The sequence below is a fragment of the Ruditapes philippinarum genome, unplaced genomic scaffold (genome assembly GCF_026571515.1).
Source record: "Ruditapes philippinarum isolate M1 unplaced genomic scaffold, ASM2657151v2 ctg358_1_1_1_1, whole genome shotgun sequence".
NCBI lineage: Eukaryota > Metazoa > Mollusca > Bivalvia > Venerida > Veneridae > Ruditapes > Ruditapes philippinarum.
The window spans coordinates 486,580-508,091 of NW_026866557.1; the positions used below are offsets into that span (position 1 = coordinate 486,580).

General features: G+C 30.7%; 3 protein-coding genes across 7 annotated transcripts; 1 reads left to right on the forward strand and 2 right to left on the reverse strand.

Annotated features, from left to right (window-relative positions):
- Window positions 1–713: 713 nt before the first annotated feature.
- On the reverse strand, window positions 714–5,930 carry LOC132732888 (uncharacterized). The gene is made up of 8 exons (XM_060719418.1): window positions 5,776–5,930; window positions 5,368–5,452; window positions 4,937–5,052; window positions 4,503–4,538; window positions 3,838–4,017; window positions 2,632–2,835; window positions 1,786–2,151; window positions 714–1,636 (listed from the first exon to the last, which is right to left on the reverse strand). Exons 1-8 carry the CDS (start codon window positions 5,816–5,818, stop codon window positions 1,317–1,319), a joined length of 1,350 nt encoding a protein of 449 aa, XP_060575401.1. The 5' UTR covers window positions 5,819–5,930; the 3' UTR covers window positions 714–1,316.
- Window positions 5,931–9,212: 3,282 nt separating this feature from the next.
- On the forward strand, window positions 9,213–13,258 carry LOC132732890 (E3 ubiquitin-protein ligase XIAP-like). Of its 4 annotated transcripts, XM_060719421.1 has the most exons (5): window positions 9,229–9,482; window positions 10,293–10,480; window positions 11,028–11,148; window positions 12,359–12,460; window positions 13,049–13,258. In XM_060719421.1, the coding sequence occupies exons 1-5, from the start codon at window positions 9,308–9,310 to the stop codon at window positions 13,237–13,239; spliced, it is 777 nt and encodes a 258-aa protein (XP_060575404.1). In that variant the 5' UTR covers window positions 9,229–9,307; the 3' UTR covers window positions 13,240–13,258. The 4 variants fall into 4 exon arrangements, 1 of the variants encoding a protein (XP_060575404.1); XR_009626104.1 differs by having other exon boundaries at window positions 9,213–9,482; window positions 10,293–12,104; XR_009626105.1 differs by having other exon boundaries at window positions 9,215–9,482; window positions 10,293–11,725.
- Window positions 13,259–15,285: 2,027 nt separating this feature from the next.
- Window positions 15,286–20,906, reverse strand: LOC132732889 (uncharacterized). 2 transcript variants are annotated; one of them, XM_060719420.1, is made up of 6 exons: window positions 20,733–20,906; window positions 20,101–20,197; window positions 19,330–19,445; window positions 19,082–19,117; window positions 17,301–17,507; window positions 15,286–16,641 (listed from the first exon to the last, which is right to left on the reverse strand). In XM_060719420.1, exons 1-6 carry the CDS (start codon window positions 20,755–20,757, stop codon window positions 16,427–16,429), a joined length of 696 nt encoding a protein of 231 aa, XP_060575403.1. In that variant the 5' UTR covers window positions 20,758–20,906; the 3' UTR covers window positions 15,286–16,426. The 2 variants fall into 2 exon arrangements, with proteins under 2 accessions (XP_060575403.1, XP_060575402.1); XM_060719419.1 differs by having other exon boundaries at window positions 15,288–16,827; window positions 20,733–20,858.
- Window positions 20,907–21,512: the final 606 nt, after the last annotated feature.

Genomic DNA, 21,512 nt, shown 5'->3' on the forward strand with positions numbered 1-21,512 from the left:
CGTTATGTAAATTTATAATAAGATATTAAGATTTGCAAAGTAGAAATTGATTTTATAAATTAGATTTTAAATGTTAAAGCAAATATAGTGTTGAAAATTGAGAACCGCTCAAGCCGGTGCTAGGGGTTGTGAGGATGATGCACTTTTTCATACCGAATCAAACTGAGTCTGCAATTTCCATGTAATTTTGCTGTTTTAATGCTTCAGAGGGATCACTTTTTCCAGATATTTGTGATGTTGCCCTATACTTTAATTCAATATTTTGTATCTTATTTGTCATTCATTGATCTCGAGTCTCCAATTTCAACTCTTTGCTTTTTGCTTGTTTAATTGTCTGTTTTTTTTTTAGAATAGTACTCGCAGCATTAAGTGTTGTGTTGCAAAGGTAAAAGAAAGTTGGCCTCCTACTTCATTTCATTATTGTCAAATTTGCTGTGCTCTTCGAAATTAATGACTCCACTACTTTTAGTGCTCATGACTTACTAATACGCTTCAGTCGGTAGAGAATTGCCAATCATGCAAAGAATAAACAAGATCGAGGGGGTTTCAACTGTTGCGGTAATGGCGGCGATGGAAACATGGCCATACTTCAACGAGAATGCAATTTTCAACTATTTGCTTGATAACAACACCTCGATTGATTTTTTTAATTTGCATGCTTCATAATTCTGTTGGAATGGCTGTCACAAAAACTTTAAGAATTATTTTTTGGCTTTGTATTATACAACAATATACATTATCAATGGTGTGGAAACAAAATTTAAAACTTTTGTTTGAGAACATCACCCAGTTGGAAGTATTAGGTTAGCGTGCTGACAGAAAATTTAAATTCGAAACATTTTACTCTGGCTTAACTATATCATATATCATTCAAGGGTTTTAATTTATACATTACAAACATACAAGGGAGAACACACACAAAAAAATAAAACCTATTATGCTATATAACATTTCATTCAAATTTTCTCTAACGTATCCATTTTCCGGCGACATGTATGCAACGGTACGTAACTGATCTACGCGGTGGGAAAGTGGTTAATATATCTACCTCTCAACGCAAGGATCATGGGTTTGAGCCCTATTCGGGTCACGATCATGTTTCCTTATGACACCAATATTGGTTAGTTCCAGTAAGCGGATTCGAAAGTGATATCAGTTGCAAGAATTTGTTCCGCAATCGAGCTTAAATGAATAAGTATATATGAGCTAAACCTTCAGATCAAACGTTAATATTATGCAAACTTTCTATTTATATAAAAAGATCAAAGATCATAATTATCTGCTAAAATGTTTAACTGTCTCCAAAGACTACAAAGTCAACTGTTATCCTTCGCGTGTCCAATCAAATCAACCAACGATTTCTTCAGTATTAAGGGAACACTGTCAAGAGCTATATCTGTGTCATTGTCATTCATAAATGGGATAGCTCCTTTGCTTGACTTCCCTTGTTGTGTTTCCTGAGACGCTTCAATGGTTATCTGAGATTCTTCTGTTACCAAGCTTACAGGAACTTGTTCCTTTGTATTTTCGTCTTCAGGATGGATATCAAGTTTGAAGTTATTGTTTGGAGACGTATCGTTACTGGGATCGGTATGATGTGTTATACTAGTATTACCATATAAGTTGTACGTGTTATCTTAAATATAAAAATAAGCAAAACACCGTTTACAAAGAAAGTACTGAAATATAGTATTGAAATATAGTTTGTTGAAATTCATATAACATATGCTATCTAAAAAAGAAAAGGGCAGAAATGCAACAAAATAAATAGTGTCAGTATCTTACTTATATTAGTGATGTCAACGTTGCTAGCACTACTCCTAAGCTTTCTTTCTTCAAGCGCTGCCGTGGTCTGATCGGATTTGCAACTTTCACTATCAGTGAAAGAATTACGACTTATGTTGCTCTCTGGTGTTTGCTGTCCTGCTTTAGCGTCTACAATCATTTTGCAAGTTTCCCCTTCATCATGATCATGATAACTTGATATACCACTCTCTGAAACTGACGGCTTACGCTGGGTGGAATGCTTGCTGGTTTTAATTGAGCGTGTTTCCCGGTTGTGTAGCCACACAAATAAAGCAATTAGTATAATGATGACGATAAAGAACGTTGCGGAGACAGCTATCAGCCCAAATGCCAATGTTCGCCACCCTGAAAAGAAAAAGATAATAACTGCGACAACATCTAACTATGCATGCATGTAAAGCTTTTTCGCATTTCTATTACGTGAATTAGTAGATTAACCGATATAAAAATATTAGTTTAGTTTATGCGAACTTTATTTTCATGCAGAGGACTAGTAATTTTGTATCATAAATGTATAGTTTTGCTTGCGTCCAGAGGGCCAGAGAGCACATCCCTCGTCGTAGAAACCAGTTATTATAATCAATCAACTCAATTAACAAGCAGAAAATAAATAGAAAAAAGAAAGAAAAATAGAATGTTGTTCTAATAACTTGGGAATTTTATAGAAGATTAACTGAAGTATTCCTGCTTCGGGATGCATTGCATTTTTTCTTGTTCTTTCCTTTGTATTTATTTCTCTATGTAGTATGTAACAACAATTAACAATAACATCATTGTTTTAATGACAAATATACTTATTGTTATAACAGACAAAGATGAGCTTACAGATGTATGTATCAGGAATACAAAACGGTGCTTCTACATTCCACATTTGGTCAGCCAGACAAGTCATAGTGTTAGAACCAACTAGAGTAAAACCATCTTTACAGTCGACAGTAACAGTGGTGTTGAAGACAACTCGGCCTTTCCTGTCAAGATCTGGGGTGAACTTAGCATTCGCAACAATCGGAGATAAAACGCATGTCTGGACTGTAAATCAATTATTTATTAGTTTTATTTTTCAATTTCTAACTAAATTTCATAGTTTATTTTTTCAATTTCTAACTAAATTTTATAGTGTTACTTTTCAATTTCGAACTAAATTTTATAGTTTTATTTTTCAGTTTCTAACTAAATTTCATAGTTTTAGTTTAGAATTTCTAACTATATTTCATAGTTTTATTTTTCAATTTTTTACTAAATTTCATCAAAATTGCTAGTATTATCTAAAATAATTCATTTGGTTTGTTAAAAATTTGATATCAAGGATGCACATCTAAAATAATTTTATAGGATTTTTAAAACGAAAACAACTTTTGGTGATATAAAATAAAGCAATCAAATGAAAACATGAGGCATGTTAGAATAATTTGAAATTGATCACATGATTATAACCAATAAAAGTTTACTTTTATACATAACAATAGGAGAGACATCAAAATAATAAGAAAAGTTTGTTAATCTATAGTTAGTTAACATCACATACACACTAAGGCAATATAAGAAAGTAAGTCGAAAACAAAAGTGTGTCATGAATATGCAGGTTATATTCGTATATGTTATAAAGATGTATATAAACGCATTCCAAGAAAATATGCATTGTCATTTTGTCATATAAAGAGTAATAACATAAACTATATTGTTATTAACGTAAAGAGTACATGAAGGGAGAAGATTATGTAAGTATAACATTAATAAGTATAGCACCACTTCCAATCGTTAAATCAATTAAACTATACCTATATCTCAAAACTTGAACTTACAGAACAAAAACATTTACAAAACTGAAACAAAAAAGCAAGTCTATTCAAAAACGTTAAAGCGGCATACAAAATACGTACCCTTGCCGGATGTAATCTTGAAATAAAAGATGTAATTCTTTTTAAAAATGTCATAAAATTTTTTGTTGTCTTGATTTTTTTCTTTTCAAAACAATCTATAGTATTGTTTATATTTTTATAATAATGCAATGAGGATAAAAATGAGAATTACCTTCACACCTTGGGTATGGTATCTGATACAAACCATACTTTCCACATTCGACTGTATTTGTATACTGAGGCTCCATTCCAATACCACAATTGATAGTGATGTTGTCGCCTTGTTGATACCCTGTCTGGTTAAAACTTACAACACCTCGAAGGGATTGATTGAAACCGGAGCAATTAGATGCTGCAAAATAATGTGCAATTCATTCACCATTCATAATCCCTCGCATATGTTCATCAAGGTTTAAGAAAAGCAAATAAAAGATTCCACCTCAATTCTTGAATTTCAAAATAATTTTGGGAACCCTAAGCAGGACATTGACTTTAAGGTAGTTCTGTCTTCGGAATGTATTCCATCTATAAATCTTCAATTTTCAGTGCCATCTTAGATAAATCTGGTCAGTCAACATTCAGGGGTTGCATCTAGCAATAGTTTATTTAATTTTAGTCACTCTCCTAATATAATACTTATATTAACGAGGTTAAATGACAAGGAGGGTTGAATTTTTTTGTAAAGACTTTAACCATAAAGGCCGGTTCTACTGTATATTAAAGAGAGTGGTAATTTGCTATTATTTTAATATTCGGAATGTCTTCAAACTTCAACACATGTTAAACGATGTGATATATAAATAAAGATTTTAATATCATTTCATTCATTAAACTTACCTTTTTCTTTTTCTACAGCAAGCTTTACCTTATATTCTGAAACAATAGATAGAGAAAAAGATATATAGATGTTAACATTTGCACAGTGATAATAATCTTATATTACTTTTGTTCTATAAAAATTTTGAATTGGCCTTTATTTTAAATGTAGACATTTTTTAACATTCAGTTTTTTCAAAATTCTTTCAAATGTTTAATCTACGACGGTTATACTTGATTTCGTTAAGTTGGTTTGTATTCCAATATTTTCGTGTGTTGAATAAAGCAAGGTCTTGGGGCATGAGATATATTACATTACCCGTTATCTCTCATCAACATACTTAATAAAACCAAGTCGGTGATTTCAACTGCTTTGCTTTTTTATATCATAGGTATCTCCTCATTCCAGAGTTTTGTATTAAGAATAACATAATTGAGGGATTGTTCCTGCTTACCCAAGCAATAATCGTAGCATTCTTCTGGTTGATCTTCTGTTCCACAGCTCATCTTTACGGTTTCACAGTCCCGACATAGTTTGAACATTTTCGAACAAAACTGGCTGTTGGCTCCTCTGAAAAACAACAGTAGCAACAACTAAATAAAAATGCAAACAATACAATCCACTATTTTTGCTATTGAAATATCACTTTCAAATGATAGATTTTCTTTGTGTATTTTTACTGCTTCATATGACAATTTATGACAATATATAACTATTCACGTGTGTGATGTGGAAGGGTTTATGTGAAATGTAAAATTTGTACAACATTATATTTTATAACAAAGCCATAATCAATGTTTAGCGACAACTATGAATTATATTTCAATGAATTAAACTGAGGTGTTTGAAGTTTATATTTAACGAATAACATTTAACTTGATTTACCTGTTGCATATGTCACCGTAACAATCAAAACTAGCTGCTCCCAAAACAATACGCATTGTCACAAGTATAAAGACCAAAACAAGCACTGAAATGAGAAAAACATTTACAAATTTGTATTCATTTCAAGTTGTTTTAATATCACTTCTTCTAGCTATTTAATAACGAAATTTTCTTTGTGCTCACTATGAGTTGTTTTCGTTTGATTAATTTCATTTATATAACAAGTAAAACATAATATATTGAGTAACTTACCTCAAAACTAACATTTTTACAAATCATCACATTTTTCAAATTAGGACATTTGAACATACTTGTTATTTAAAATAAAAAATAAAGAAAAAATATAAAAAAAATCATATGATTATGTATATAAACCGAGCAAGGAATACATAAAAATTGATAACCGACCTTTACCGTTAGTCCTCATTCTAAAGTCATCAATTAAGAGCATATGTAATTGCGCTTAAGCCACAATACGATTGAATTGTCTGAATTGTGGTTGTCAATCCTCTTTTTCATTTCTGGGATTCTATGTGATACTGACGTGTTAATTTATATTTATAAAAAACATACATTTTTAGATTTATGCAATAGTGTTGCGTACACGGTATAAACAAATCGGTGCTTAGCGTACATTACTAATTATAGCACCGATAGTATAATCGTATAACTTAAGTTATAACTAAGTTAAATGAGTATAAAAAGTGGGAAACCAATAATATTTATAACGTTTGATATGATTTAAGAATTAATGACTCCGCGTTTACAGTGAAGATCAGATAAATACATATGTATAAAAATAATCACGGTCAAATAGGCTTTGTTTCTTGGTTTTTATCTCGATTTATTAAATTGATGAAAGCTCATTCACAAAAAAAAACTCCGGAAAATGACAAAACGCCCCTAGGTAAAAATTGCAACGCCTGTAACACTCATATAAGTAATTTCTTTTCTTACAGTATGTTTATTAGAATAAACTTTGTTTTTTTAAATCTGCTACTATTGTTAAAATAATATACTGCCGTTGATTCTAGTGGTAAGATAAAATCCTGCATATGGTTAATTAAACAAAGTAATAAGGGTTTAAGGGCATAATTATGGGATGTATATTTCAAAATTAATCAGGTAGCCAAGTGCACCTGACAAATTTTCCAACACAGCTACCACCAGCTATCATAAATGACGGAAGTGTATTTTTCACCAATTCAAATTTTAATTATCTGAATCTAATAGTGCTTTGACCTGCTAATACGAGCTGTTATCAAACCTGTTTTCTATGGATATGTTGTTAACAAACTTCTGCTAAAATTATTAACGGTATTAATAATTAATGAAGCTATGATTCAAGTATTTTAGGCAGAACAGCATTCTAAGTTTTAACCCCTATAAATATGGAAAATATGTTTCCCTTTTTGTACACCCTAAACAACTTCGGGACTTATCATATTATCTATAGCGTTGACAGCATGGCATTTAAAGGACTTCAATGACTGTGCTATGTTTGGCATATAAGTATGTTATATCAAACCACAGGTCTATTTCGTTTTTAGCAGTAAAAAACCTACTATTGATAGAGTTATGCCCGGTATAAGCTGAATTATCTGTGAAATTATTTGTTCCACGAGGGATCATGTTATTTATATTGACTCATCTTGAATAAACATATGAGTATTGTGGTAAGAGAGGCTTGGTGGCTTGGTGGACATTAAACCGTTTTAAACTCCGCAATAGTGTTTCCGACCGCTTTTGACTTTTTAAGGGCGCTTCCTTCCGAGATCCTTTATGAATGTGTTGTTCAAAATCTAATATATAATGTGTATCGCCGATTCGGTTTTTCTCCCTTTTATTATTGGATCAAATTCCTTTACTCTTTAATTATCCTTAATTACCTTCTTCGCTTTTACCTCCCATCAATGTTTAATTGTATTATTCATGGCTAGTGCATGTTTGTTTTTTTACTGTTTTTGATGCCTTATTTCTCCACCCTTCCCGTCCATTTTCGGTTTCTGTTCTGTGGTCCTGTTTTGCTGGAAGTTATTTGAGGCTGCGTTCTGTGAACGGAACTTTTCCTTGATAGTGTTCGTGTTCATAATCTCCAATTGTTCAGTCTAGATTTATTGGTGTATATCATATCTCGTTTCTAATCTATGATAACTTCTTAAATTGTCAGTGTGTTACTTTATTCCACTATTAAAGGTGATGACATTATAACACCGAAAACAATAAGTTTCTTTCTCTTAGACTTAGAATCTCTCCAGAAAAATCTGCACCACTATATATGTAAAAAAATATCTCTCTCTATTTGAAGGTTGCTCAAGTGTTTATTGACAAAGATTAGCCTCTTATATGTAAGAGTCATCATACCAGAATCACAAAGACTGATTCCTCCTATATTGAAGATGGTAACTAATGGTTGAGTTACCTTATTTCAACTTTTTGTGGATTGATTCTACAGTCAAGTCCCATCAGATTGTAAAAAATAGTTATTGCAAATTAGGCTTGAACTCCATTAAAAATTCAGTTAACGGATCAGAGCTTAAAGATATACTATGCTCATCTCATCATTGAGCAAAATATTTTAATCACAGAAATGTATAGAAATCTATGAAATTTTTACTGAATATGGCTTATTTGAATAAAAACATAAACAAAACTATCTATGGGAAGCTGCCTTTCCTATTACTGTCCAAGCGAAGCTGGTCTTTTATTTTCTTTAAAATAACCAATATTTTCTATATCAAAATCTTTAACAACGTGCGGTGCAGTGGAAATACTTCAATAATATATATACACGAATAAAGATAGATAACAAATGGGCCATCTTTTCACCGATAAGTCTCAAAATGTTTGACACCAATTATTATTGTTCTGACAGTCTTCATGTTTAATTATTTTAAGTTTTGTTCACGCATTATTCAATTTATCCATTATCTTTTTCTATCGAGGTACATATAAATTTGTCCACCCAATCAAGAATTTTGGTCGTTTTGCTTATTCTACTGAGACTGCCCTTGATCACCTGCCAACGACCTTTGTCATTTATTTGAAGATATACTATGCTCAAATTTGAATTTGAAAATATTGATAAATGCTATGCAGTATGTTTGTAAATATAAATACTTCGCACAAATTTAAGGATATATGTTACACACAATTGGTGGTCACAATATCATAAAAAAACACTGGCGTAAAGACCAACTTTACTTGACCTGTAATATAGGAAACACAGCTTCTCATACATAGTTTATTTATTATTTTATTCAAATTAGACATGTTCAGTAAGAATTTCATATATTTTGATATATTTCTTTGATTGAAATATTTTACTCAATAATGAGCATAGTATATCTTTTATCAACCGAACTGCTTTTAGTAAAGATGCGTTTTTACCGGTCATCAATAGAGACAGACATCTGTTCGATATAAAAGGAATGCGATCTGTACATTGTGGATTTAATGTTCTTAAATGATAGATAACCATATAGAAAACCATATGAAAATTAGTGTTATGTGTAGAACAGAAGAACAGTTTTAATGGCTTATGAAAATAGCAGAGATTGGTTGTATATATACGTTTATATAGCTATGTCGATTTATTTGAGAACACTTGAAATCTGACTCTTAACCTTCTGAACTTGGTAATGGATTTAACAAGCTTTAAACAGTCTATTCATAATTAAAGGGGTTTTAATATAAAATGAAGAAAATATAATCCCGCAAAGTTATTGTCTTTTATGTACTATTGTTAGTGATGGAAAAACCCAAATGTACTAAATATAGAAAATCTATTTATAGTTTTTTTGTAATATAAATATATTTAATTGGAATACCTAGTTGGTGTTCTAAATATAATTCATTGGAATACAGATGTATGACTATCGAGTGAATGACAATTGAAGAATAACTTTCAATGTAAACTAATATAGCGAAGTTTAAAAATATGGAAACTCTTTCAACTCAAACTACAATCGAATATTACCCAGGAATAAGAGAATGTAAGCCAAAATTTCCGGATTATGCTTTGTTGTGTGCCCGGTTAAAATCGTTTTCTTCGTGGTCTTCAGGGAAGATATCAAATCCAGAAACCTTATCAAAAGCGGGACTTTTCTTCTCAGGTAAGTACCTTTGCACCGAACACTTTAGTTTTAATTCAGTAGAAAAGAGTAACAGAATCACTAAAGAATGCACGGCTAAAACGGCAAAATTGGAGATGTTGCAGGCTTGTTTTTTATTGAGAGCCTGTTCGTGAACGATACCTGAAAATACAAGCTACTGTCCACGCCGCCTAGCAAGGACTTATGCAGAACATGAAAATGAACACATCCGTTGATGTGTTCATAGATCCTTCAATGTGACACATTTGTGCCATTCCATGGAAAGCGGAGTATGGTTCCCAAATTAAAGTATGTGCGTGTCCTGAACGAGAAAACAATGGACCGAACTAAATAAAATGGAAATTTAAAATGGCAATAGAGGTTATGAAGCATGCATATCACAGATAGGACGTAAAACAAATTTAAAGCTGGCATCATATACTTAGGGAGATTGTACAGAATTCAAGTTGTAATTCTGGATCCACCCAACTTCAAAAGATCAAAAAGGAGCACTTAAAGTACCCCAAACATCGATACAACAATTATGTCGTGCTAAACTACATGTATCATCATGTTTTATATGTATGGGCCCACTTTGTACGACCGCCACAGGACACAAAAACACTGATCTGACCATAAAATAATTTAAAAAAAAAACAGAATCGCTAAAAAGTTCGGAAGGGCAAAATTGAAAAAGTTGCAGGGTTGGTTTGATTCAGCGTTTTCATGGACGCAATGCAACCTACCGTCCACGATCCAAAGCACCGGTTTTAGCAGAATTAATTCAAATGTATTTTAGTCATTCATTTATTTTTAACGATTTGTTTCCAGGAAAAGGCGATCTTGTAATATGTTTTTTCTGTGGTGGAAGTCTGAAAGATTGGCAAAACGAGGATGTTCCATGGGTCGAGCATGCGAGATGGTTTCCAAACTGCAAATATGTGAAACTTTGCAAAGGAGAAAATTTTGTAAATGTTTGTCATACAGCGGATAATACTAAAAGTATAAACATCAGTAAGGTAATATATTCACTTTTAATTAAGAATATGGGCATCCTTAAACGACACCTCCGTGATTGCAGAGATTCATTCTCAGCCATAATCTCCTTGCAAAATACGTAAGAATTGTATTTGACTGAAAGAATAAGAATCAAGTTTCGATTACTACAGTACTTTTTCAAACTTCGATAAATAATTTATAATTAAATAAGGAAAAATATTTTTCAACTACTAACAGCAGTCTTTTGTTTTCCAACGTAAATGATTTTAAAGTACATAAAATATCTTAAATTATCTACATACATGTATATCAATTATCTTATGGAATGTATTTAAAGTCATAAATGCTGCTATTATATTGACATAACCATTTATAAATGTTGTTTTATTGTTTGATATAATATTCTGGGCCGGTGGCCTTTAATTATGAAATAAATAGTTGAGTTGAGTTGTCTGAAAAGAAATAGTGAATTAAAGTAAAGACAAAGACAAAATTATGTTGTCACCTTCTTAAAAACTTGCAAAACTGTTTACATCAATATGTTTACATGCTTTGAACTTCATAAAGCAATTAGAGTTGATGACGAAAGAAAACATTCCAGATGATTGGATGGTACGTAAACTTATTAGTGATAAAGCCAACACTATCCTGGCTTCCGTGTTTGGACAGGGGGAGGACAAAAAGTATGGTAATTATGTAAACATACCTTACTTTTCAGAAATCAATTTAGGTTAAATAATTTTACCCTTGAATATTCCTTCCCATCAGTAATATACATTTAAAGCTATGCTCATAGCGGAAAATATACTCCGTCAATGATGGGAACCAGAAAATGATATACGGGCTGAAGGCACTATATCACCATGTTTTAAGAATTTATTTATTTATTAATATTTATGAGATAAAATATCAAAACTGTTCACTGAACTTATGTGATTATAAATTCAATTAGATCAATAGAGCGGATCAATAATGTTCACTCACAACTTTATTATGAATTTTGTTATTAATTGATTATGTTATTTTTTATTTATATATTGTACGGACGTGAATGAGTGTACGACAACAGCGGACGGGAAGCGTCGTTTGTACAATGATTCGCGGCGACACACCTTAAAATAGTATATGGATTCGGAATAGCACTATTTGTCGGATGACAAGAGTGCATATCTACCACAGGAAACAACTTAACACCGATAATAAAAGACACCCAAACGAGGGACATCCATTCATCATCATGATCTGGATGATACAGAAGGGCAGAGGTGACATGCGGAAAATTAAAATTAACAAATGCAAACAACAAATGTTTAATCGTGGCCACGAGATAATAATAATAAAAAAACCCATTTAACTCGCGGCCACGAGATAATGATAATAAAAAACTACTTAACTCGCGGCCACGAAATAATGACAAATATCAGAAATATCTCGAAGCCACGTTATAAATTAACGAGAAACTCGCCCGTGACCACGAGATAAAAAAAACTAGTCTAACTCGTGACCACGAGAAATAAAATCAAGCACAAATGTACACAGAGAAAAGAAAAAGCCATAAGTAAATTCGTGACCACGAGATGATATTTAATAGAAAAAAGCTAGCATGTCACCTTTGTGCTTCCATATCATCCAGATTATTAAATGGTAAAGTACAATTAAGTACTTTTATTTACTATTTCGATTTTATTATTTTGATGAACGTTTGCTCTATTTTTTTGAATGACGAGTCTACCGACTTAGATTTTATATGCATGTTGGAACTAAATATAACCCTTAAACTTATACCAAAATTTGCATATTGCCTTGTAAGGTATTATAATGTAACTAATTCATGAGAATATTTATCGTTCCAGAATATCATACAATAATATACCATTGTTTTCTTTCCGTTTTTGCAGACGTCCTTCCGAATCCGAATCTGGTATTACGGGGTTCGAATTTTCAATTGCCAGAGGAAACACGAAGACTTGCAACCGATGAACTTAAGAGGATAGAGAGAGGTAATATTCTGTTAAACATTGCATGACGTTGATACATCTGGGCATAAAACCGTTTACTCTATGTCGTGTTCCTGAATTTGTATATTGCTTCTCATTTTCACTTTCTATGCCTTGTAGTTAATATTTACTATCTTGGCTTTGTTTAAGGCCGAATGAATGATTTCTTGTTCTACGAATATTTTTGTAGAAAAAAAATGTGGCGAGCTTTTGCTGAACTCCTAAAGCTTCCTGATAAATCATTTAATACGAGTACATTTATTGAACATAATTAATTTGTGAAATAATTCTTGGTCCTTTCATGCTTGAAAGTGTATTCATCAAGTATAATGTTGATTTTCTTAACTTAATTTTTTTTTTTAATTTTATGTAGCAATATAAAAAGTGAGGGTATTTCTAGTTCCTTGATAGATAAGTTGCTCATTACAATTTCTTATAATTGTAAGAAAGAGAAACCAGTATGATGTCTTTAAAAACTTTGCTAGCTAAATCAACGGAAATAACTTTAGAACTATCAAACTGTGAAGTACTTTCTTTTAAGTATAAACTGTATACGCAATTATTTTCCCCTACTATTTACTTTCATTGAAGAAGAGGCGGAACTCAGGGAAGAAAACCGAAAACTCAGGGACATTTTTGTCTGCAAAGTATGTTTGGATTCTCAAGCCAGTATTGTGTTCATACCATGTGGCCATTTTGTATCGTGTGATGATTGTTCGACCAGACTCGACACTTGTGCTATTTGTAGATCTCAAATTCAGCGAAAAGTTTTTGCTCAATAAATATGTACTGCATTTTATTTAACAAAAAACTGTGATACTTCCATTTCGTATTTATTTTGTTAGTGAGTTTTGCTTAGCCAGCTGATAACATGTGTTCAAAACTTGTGTACAGAACAGCCATTACTTATACACCATACTAGTCAAATTAAAAAAGTATGTATAGAATGTTTGTTAATACCATATGTTATGTATTTTGTAATTATGATGTCTAAAATGAGAGAGAAACGAACACTGTTTTGGATATTTTATCTTATAGCATATTTTAAATCATAATACTTTACCTATTTATTTATATTATCGTTTGTTTAAAATTTTGTACTTCAAATGCTTTCTATTTTTAAAACAGTATAAAATGACATTTGCTAAAATATATCAAACTAGGAAAAGGGAAGAAAATTTAATATTACTACTAAAAATGTAGAATGAATTTCTGTTTAAATGACTGGAAATGGCTACATAACATAATTGTGATATTGACCAATTTCATCTTTCATATGATATTGTTTTTGTTATATTTACATTATGAATTTTTATTGTTTATAATATTTTAAAATTTTAATAAAGTACTTTTAAAGACAAATGTTACTTTATGTTTTAATGAAAACGAGTATTTAGATAGTTTAGCAAACGAAAACACCGTATGCAACGATCCTTATACAGAACTGAAATAATACACCACGTTTTCATTTAAGTGATAAATTTATGCTCAGACATGTAAAGCTCAATACGTAGCGCGCCTTCATCAAATATTTCAAATTTATGAAAGTTATGTTTTAAGGTATCAGGCCCCTAATAGAAAATTTAATAAATGTTTTAAAAATGGCAAAAATGTAGCTTAACAGTGAGGATTTTCTTAAACTGCAGAATTTAATGAAATCGTGATTGACACAAAATTATGGACAAAATGGATGTTACCTTCCTATTTCTTAAGTTATATGTCCCTAAATGGAGTTTTTATCTCTTTTAGGTCATTTTTAAAGGTAGATTACTAAACACTGTGGTAAACAACACCATTTTATTTAAATTTGAGTTTGTCACTTTATTTCCTATCATTGTGTAAGTTTTACTGAAATTCTATGCGACATATTTTATTCTACAGTTGCTTACGAGGAATGACAAAAGTTTTGAAGAAGTAACAATATGTTTACACATTAAAGCATAATAATGAAGTATAACATAGCATAGTGTTGATGTAATTGTTTTAAACTTTTTATGATGTCTGACCATTATGGAACAAAAATAATTTGAAATAAAATAAAAATATTCCTATGCTTGAATTTTAAATATCTGCTCCTTGAAGTACCTATAATTCAATGGTAAAAACTCACTTATTCAAAAATAGCACCGTGACATCCGTATTCTTTCATCAATTTGTTTCAATCATGACTCTTTTAATCATGCAAAGTGTCAGAAAATTCTAACCCTTGTTTCTCTTCTTTACCTTTGCAAACTATTTCTTAAATTTCGAAATAAAGGATTTATACCTTTAAAGCAAAATTTTAAAGGATTTGAACATGTGAAGACGTGAATTAGAAAGTGTGTTCTCGTGCTTTTTTAATTGCGTCAAGATTGCCGTATGGCTTAAAAATATCAAATCGTTAGATCTGTAATTCTGACAGTATCAAATGATAGCTTTCTTTCATTAACAATCTAACATTTTCAACCTAGATTCTTGCTTATATTTTACATTTGAATAAATTTGAACAGTGGTTTCCCGATTGTTCTAAATAAAGAAACAGTCTCATGAGGATCCCAATTATGTATAAATAAATTGCGGTATATTAGGATTCCCATCATAGGATCCCGGTTGTTTATTTATAAATAGAAATACTACATCTTCTTTTTTGGGATCCCAAGTTGAAATTAAAAAACATGTAGAATACAATGACAAGCACATCGATACTAAATTTAGAACGATTAGCTTATTGTATTGACTTGGTTATCATGTCTTAGGAACTTATCATAGCTAGTTAAGTGTTTACAGGAAGGTTTCAACTGAAAGTTCGAATAATGCAGTGTATGCTAGAATATTAGCAAAGTCGACAAAAACAACCGAATATTTAAAGAAAACATTTATTTCGGATGTTAACATAATATTAACATTATTTACAAACATTATAGATGTATGAAATGAATAATCTTACAAGTATTGATATAAAGTAACTCAATGAGCAAATCATACTTCATATTTTCATTTAAATGATTGTTAAGACAACGGATTTTAAGATCCCTGATTTATGTTTGGTTATAAAACATGACACTGCTCAACAAACTTTCTTTATTCTTTTAGTAAGATTTAAAATAAAAATTCAATAATTCTAAACATCCCTCTTTTGAACAAACATACATCTTAAATAATACGATCAAATGTCGCAGTTTTGGGTTGTTTTTCCCCATCATTATCAGAAATCAAGTATCCTGTTTTAACATTAAGTACATTTTAAAAATTAAAAAAAACTTTATATCTAATGAATTCTACAAGGTTAAAAACAAATTTCGCAATTTATGATTTTTGAATTCATGGCTTTAAGCACTATACGAATAAGACATTAACATAATACCAAATAAATAAATTTAAACAGATAAATAAATAAAGAAACAAACAAACAAAGAAATAAATAAAGGAAGAAAGAAAAAAGAAAGGAAGAAAGAACGAAAGAAAAGTATATCATAAGCATTATTCTTATTTAACGGGACATTTTTTGCAAACTCTTATTTGTATGCTATGTAAGTTCTAAAATGCCCTCCGATACATGTGTAAGTAAATAAACATATAATACTTTTACCCTTAGATATAAATGAAGTACCTAACCGTTAGGACAATTGGGTGTCTTACAACGTGACCCAGTTGCAACAAATGCCCTGTCATTATAACCGACTAAATTTGGCTCTTGCCTTGCATAGTCATTATCATTTAAAGGGGCATTTTCTTCTGTTTCTGCTGCTTTACTCAAGCGCGTCCCTTGAGTTTCTTGAAACGCTTCAACAGTTTCCTGCGATTCTTCCGTAACTGTAGTGTCCTTTGTTGGACTTTTCACTGATTCTTGTCCATCAGAATTTTGAGCATTTTTATTTTCTTTATCATCCAGACCAGTGTCTGTGTTGATTTGGTCCGCACCGGTAAGCACGTTTACCAGCGTAAAATTTACATTGTTACCCACAGCCTGGCATCCATTAACGCATGGATTTATTTCAGTATTTTGTCAATACTGGCAGAAGTTGATGATGATGTTCCTGTAGTTGTCACTGTTGTTGATGATGATGATGACGGTAGTTGTTGTTGTTGTTGTGGTGGTGGTGGTGGTGGTGGTGAAGTTTTTATCGGTGATTTGGCACATTCAACTTCGTTTTCTTTATTAGAAATGGCATTAGCTTCTTTGTTTTCATCCGTTGATTTCCTGTCTAAGAGTGCGAGTTCTTCATTAGGATCTGTTTTATAAAATTCACTTCCGTCATTTTTACAGTTTGACATTAAAATTTTCTTCAAACATTGTTTCTCTCGTTTGCCCAATGTTATCAAAAGGATGATATTCAAAATAAGGAGTGCTGAACATGAAACAATTAAAGGTATGCCAGAGTCCTTCCAAGCTAAAAAGGAAATCGAACATATCATATGAATAGTTTTTTTTTTCAACAAACGTTATTAAATGTTATAAACATAGTTGAAATACCATAAATGTTGTTTTCAAAAAACACAGTTACTAAAGTAACAGCGGACGCTTTTTATCCTTTAAATCATTGCTAACGTTTTAAGCGAATAAAATGGTGAAACGAATATTTCAAAAATATCGAGCAATTGTATTATGATGTCAGCCTATGTCAGCCTGTAGCATGCTGGAGTCCGATGTTTCCAGCCTTAGCTCACAGTATTCTGCGAGGCTAGTCCGAATCTCCGCGCAGTCTAACCACAGGTTTTCTTCTATTTTCACTTCACTTATGTTTGTATTTTGATATTAAAATCCCTTAATTATCAAATGGACCGTTTCAAATTCAAATATGGACAAGTCTATTTCAGAATTTTAGTAGCTAATGGGTAAGTAAGTATTTTAAAATTACTTTACCTATATATGAATTATCAATACAGATAGGAGTGTCCACATCTGTCCAATTATCATTACCAAGGCACCTTTTTGAGACGACCCCTTCTAATGTGTAACCCATATGGCAGCTAAATGTTACATCCGAATGGATAGTTACACGGCCGTTTGTGTTTATATTAGAAGTATTCACCATCCCATTGGCAAGTCTTGGTAAACTACATGTTGAATCTTCAAATAAAACAGACGATCGTGTCAAAAGAGCTCTAGTGCGTGTGTACCAGATAGAAAACTAATACAATTGGTCTTATTCATATTAATAATGATATTTCTAAATAAACAATTTTGAACTTTTCGTTGAAAGATTTAATAAGTTAAAAATGAAAGTATAGTAAGTAACATCGTACATCTTCACGAATTTGTTTTTTTTTAATTTAATTTAAATTGAAATTATAAGAGTTATAGCAATGGCAAACCGTTTGGAATATAAGGAAATTTATACAAAAATAAGAAGATTTAGCTGAATCAAGCATTTCAAAATATAAACACTATATATATCACAAGTTAGTAGCTGATAACTGTATAAAACATGATTAGTGAGATATTAGAAAACAAAAAGATTTAAATGATATTTAAACACCGAAAAACAGAACAAGCTATTTTTAGAATCATGTCATGCAAATGGTATAATAACCGTAAGATTATTAGTAAGTAAAATAAGAACAATATCAAAAGATTGGAAACCCAACAGATGATTTAGTAAATTACTGAGGTAACAGGTCCAAGAGTTCTTGAAAACTTTAAAATGCAAAATAATGAAAAAAAAAATTAAAAATATTTTAATAAATTATTGATTAATAAATAAAATGGCACACATGATCCAATCATTCGGTTAAAATATGTTTAACTATTACCAAATGTGAAATCAATTTCATATGTATATCATATGTGACAACTTTCTTTATTTGGAAAGGAATTTAATCAAACATTGATTTCTTATTATTTAAACATTTTTCTCAATCTTTTAAAATAAAGCCTTTGGTGATGGTGACAACAATCAGCTACCCGGATGTCTATATATGTGTTACATATACATGTAAATGCATACAAAAAATCTTACTACATGTAGATAATTTTAACTAACGATACATTAATTATAAATATAAAAGGGTTAACTTGAAAGGATAAATTACAAAACAGCGTACGCGTTACATACATGCATACAAATAGAACCTACCTATATAAAACCTGGGTGGAAAAAAATGAGCAAATATGTCAATATAAACAATGCTGTCTTAAAAATAAACGTATCCCCATTTTGATATAAATCAAATCCTGTATAGTTTGTTTTTTTCTTCAAATTAAGATAACATTTTAGAATCAGGGAATCAGGTGTATTCATCCGCAATTGTGACTAAAGAACTAAGGTGTAAATATCAAGAGTATGTCAAAAAATCAAAGTTACTGAACTCCTATATTGAACAAATGTATTGAAACGAATAACTCATATTTGATTCACTTTTAAACAAACAAATGTGAAACAAGTTAAGGAAATATTATTATTTTTATTTGTTTGAAAATAAATTAATTAAATAAATACAATTCAATTTTAAAAAGGTCTTATAATCAAACAGACGAATTCCCCAACACTAAATATTTATTGTGCTTTTTTGAAACCAAAAGGTCTGCCACAAAGACAAACATACAAACATACAGGCTAAATATTGACAGAGGACCCTGCTTCAATATCATAAAGTCTTTTTCAAATCTCAGAACTTCTTGTGCTGTGTTTTTGTTGAACTTACTTTTTTCTCTTTCCTGTTCCAACTTTGCGTAATGTGCTGAAATTAAGAAAATAAGTTTTAAATGATTTTAATACTTATTTCAAAAAAAAAGATATAAATATTGTTAGAAAACCTAATGGTAACTTTCGATATACCGTATTTTGATAATGATGCGAAATTAGATTGTACTAATAGGACAATTTATTATGTTATTTGGGTTTTAAGTGTTTTAACTGTTATGTCAAATTAGGGGAAAAAATATGACTTACAAACACAGAATTGAAAGCATTCTTGAGGTTGTTTTTTTGTGCCGCAATCCGTCACAACTTCCGCACAATTCCGGCACATTTTAAATATGTCTGAGCAGAACTGATCATCTGACCATCTGTCACAAAATTAAACAGAAAAAGTATTTATTTCTTATCAGGTGGAGACAGGTTATAAGATACATACATAAATAATCTGTAATCAAAAGGTTATAAGGTCAAAAAGAATACTTTAGTCTAATGTTTTATATTTTAATAGAGAAATGATTTTCAATTTGAAATCGATAACTGCAATTCTCTGATACTGAAAAAGTAGCTCCTAGAAAGGCAAATCAAATTAATGGATTTGTGAATTGGATTACCGACCAAATGACGAATTCTAGTGCCATTGCCAACGGAGCTACAATGTCACCAACGACAGAATGACGGTAAATGTGTCTACAATGCTTATTATCCGGCGGAATTACGCATATTGCCCACAGAAAGCATTAGAAAAAGGAATTATTGTCTTGACCAGTACGACCGAAATGCGCGATAAAAAGAATAGCCAACAAAATGTTAAAACTTGCGATACCAGTGACACAAAGACATAATGATACAGCATTGTCGACAAACATTACAAAGTTAACGAATATAGTCTTATTGTTAGCAGGTATATATTAAAGAAACTGACAGTAAGAATAAAAACAAACAATACGAATATATGTCGAAAATACAAAAATCAAAATAAACCAAAAAAAAAATAAGTAGATAAATTTTTAAAAAAAAACTTACTTATTACATATATCCCCGTAGCATTCCTGTTTCTTAACTCCAACTGACCTGCACACAACATGTTCAACGATAATAACTACACACAGCGTAATTAACCCTGTTGGTATTAAATATATTCTATAGAATGAATTTATTATTTATGATAACGAAAATATGCTTTTATTGATTCAATTTAAATATAGCATTATTTGATTTTCATAACATTTGTTTATTGATTGAAAAACAAAATACAACTGGTTTATCTAATCTATTCGACAATGCAGTGCGTAATTTGTTATCTAAATGTGTAACTGTGAACATGCGTATAATTTGTTTTGTGATCTTTTCAATTTATATTTGATTTGAAATCAGTTTGAACTACTGATCCACAAACCTATGTTGAATGTTATGAACAAAAAGTATAAAGATCATGTTTCTAGTATACATAAGAAATAAAAGCAATTGAATCACACAAAAAAACTTATTGTTTGTGTTTTTATTTTACTTTGGTCGAAATTATATGTTCATAGACATGAATTAGAATTTGATCGGGGAAAAAAATAAGAATTGCATAATTATTTTTTCCAGTAGCCAAGATGTTAAAATTGAAAGTAGTCATCAAATTCAATGAATATTTAATAAAATTCACTTACCTAATTTACATAAACGATTCATCATAACAGATGTTTGATATATGTTGTAAGAGTGTATACTTTTTCTCCCTTAAATACGTATATATAAGTAGATATGTGGGAACCCGTGATGTCCAGGTTAATGGACACCAACAGAACCTTTTGTTTTTGGAAACCCATGCACATTTTTACGGAAACCCATCTACTTTGACATTACAACTTCACTTACTTTTTTAAATTTACTCAAATATATATAAAGATACATTTCATTCTTTCTTTTCCGATCTATTTATATATGTATATAATGGCGCATTGGAGAAAAAAAAATATAATCATTTTTTTTTATTTCATTTGCCGTATTCATTTAGTTATTGTTTAACTTTGATGAGATCTTTAGCCTTCGACTCCGAGTACTGACAAGTTTTGATTGTGATTAAGTTATGCAATTTAGTCCAAGAAATAAGAAGTTTCAGAAAGCGTAATTATTGCTTGCTAAGACTCGCGGGGATCACCCATGAAGTATTGTAAATGTTACCCATCACGTCGATTCGTACAAAGTAGGCCAGAGTCGTTTTGACTTTACAAACGATTACTTATAAGAATTGTTAGTCGATGTTTTATCGTCTATATTATTTATTTCAAATTCATTTCTATTGTCTTATAGAAAGATTGAACAGTGTATTACATAAGTGAAATAGGTTCATTTTTATTTTAATCTATTTACCTTTAATGAGCTGATTTTATATTTTATATTCCAGCCAGCACATATATCTATATATCATTTAATTTTGTGTCAATTAC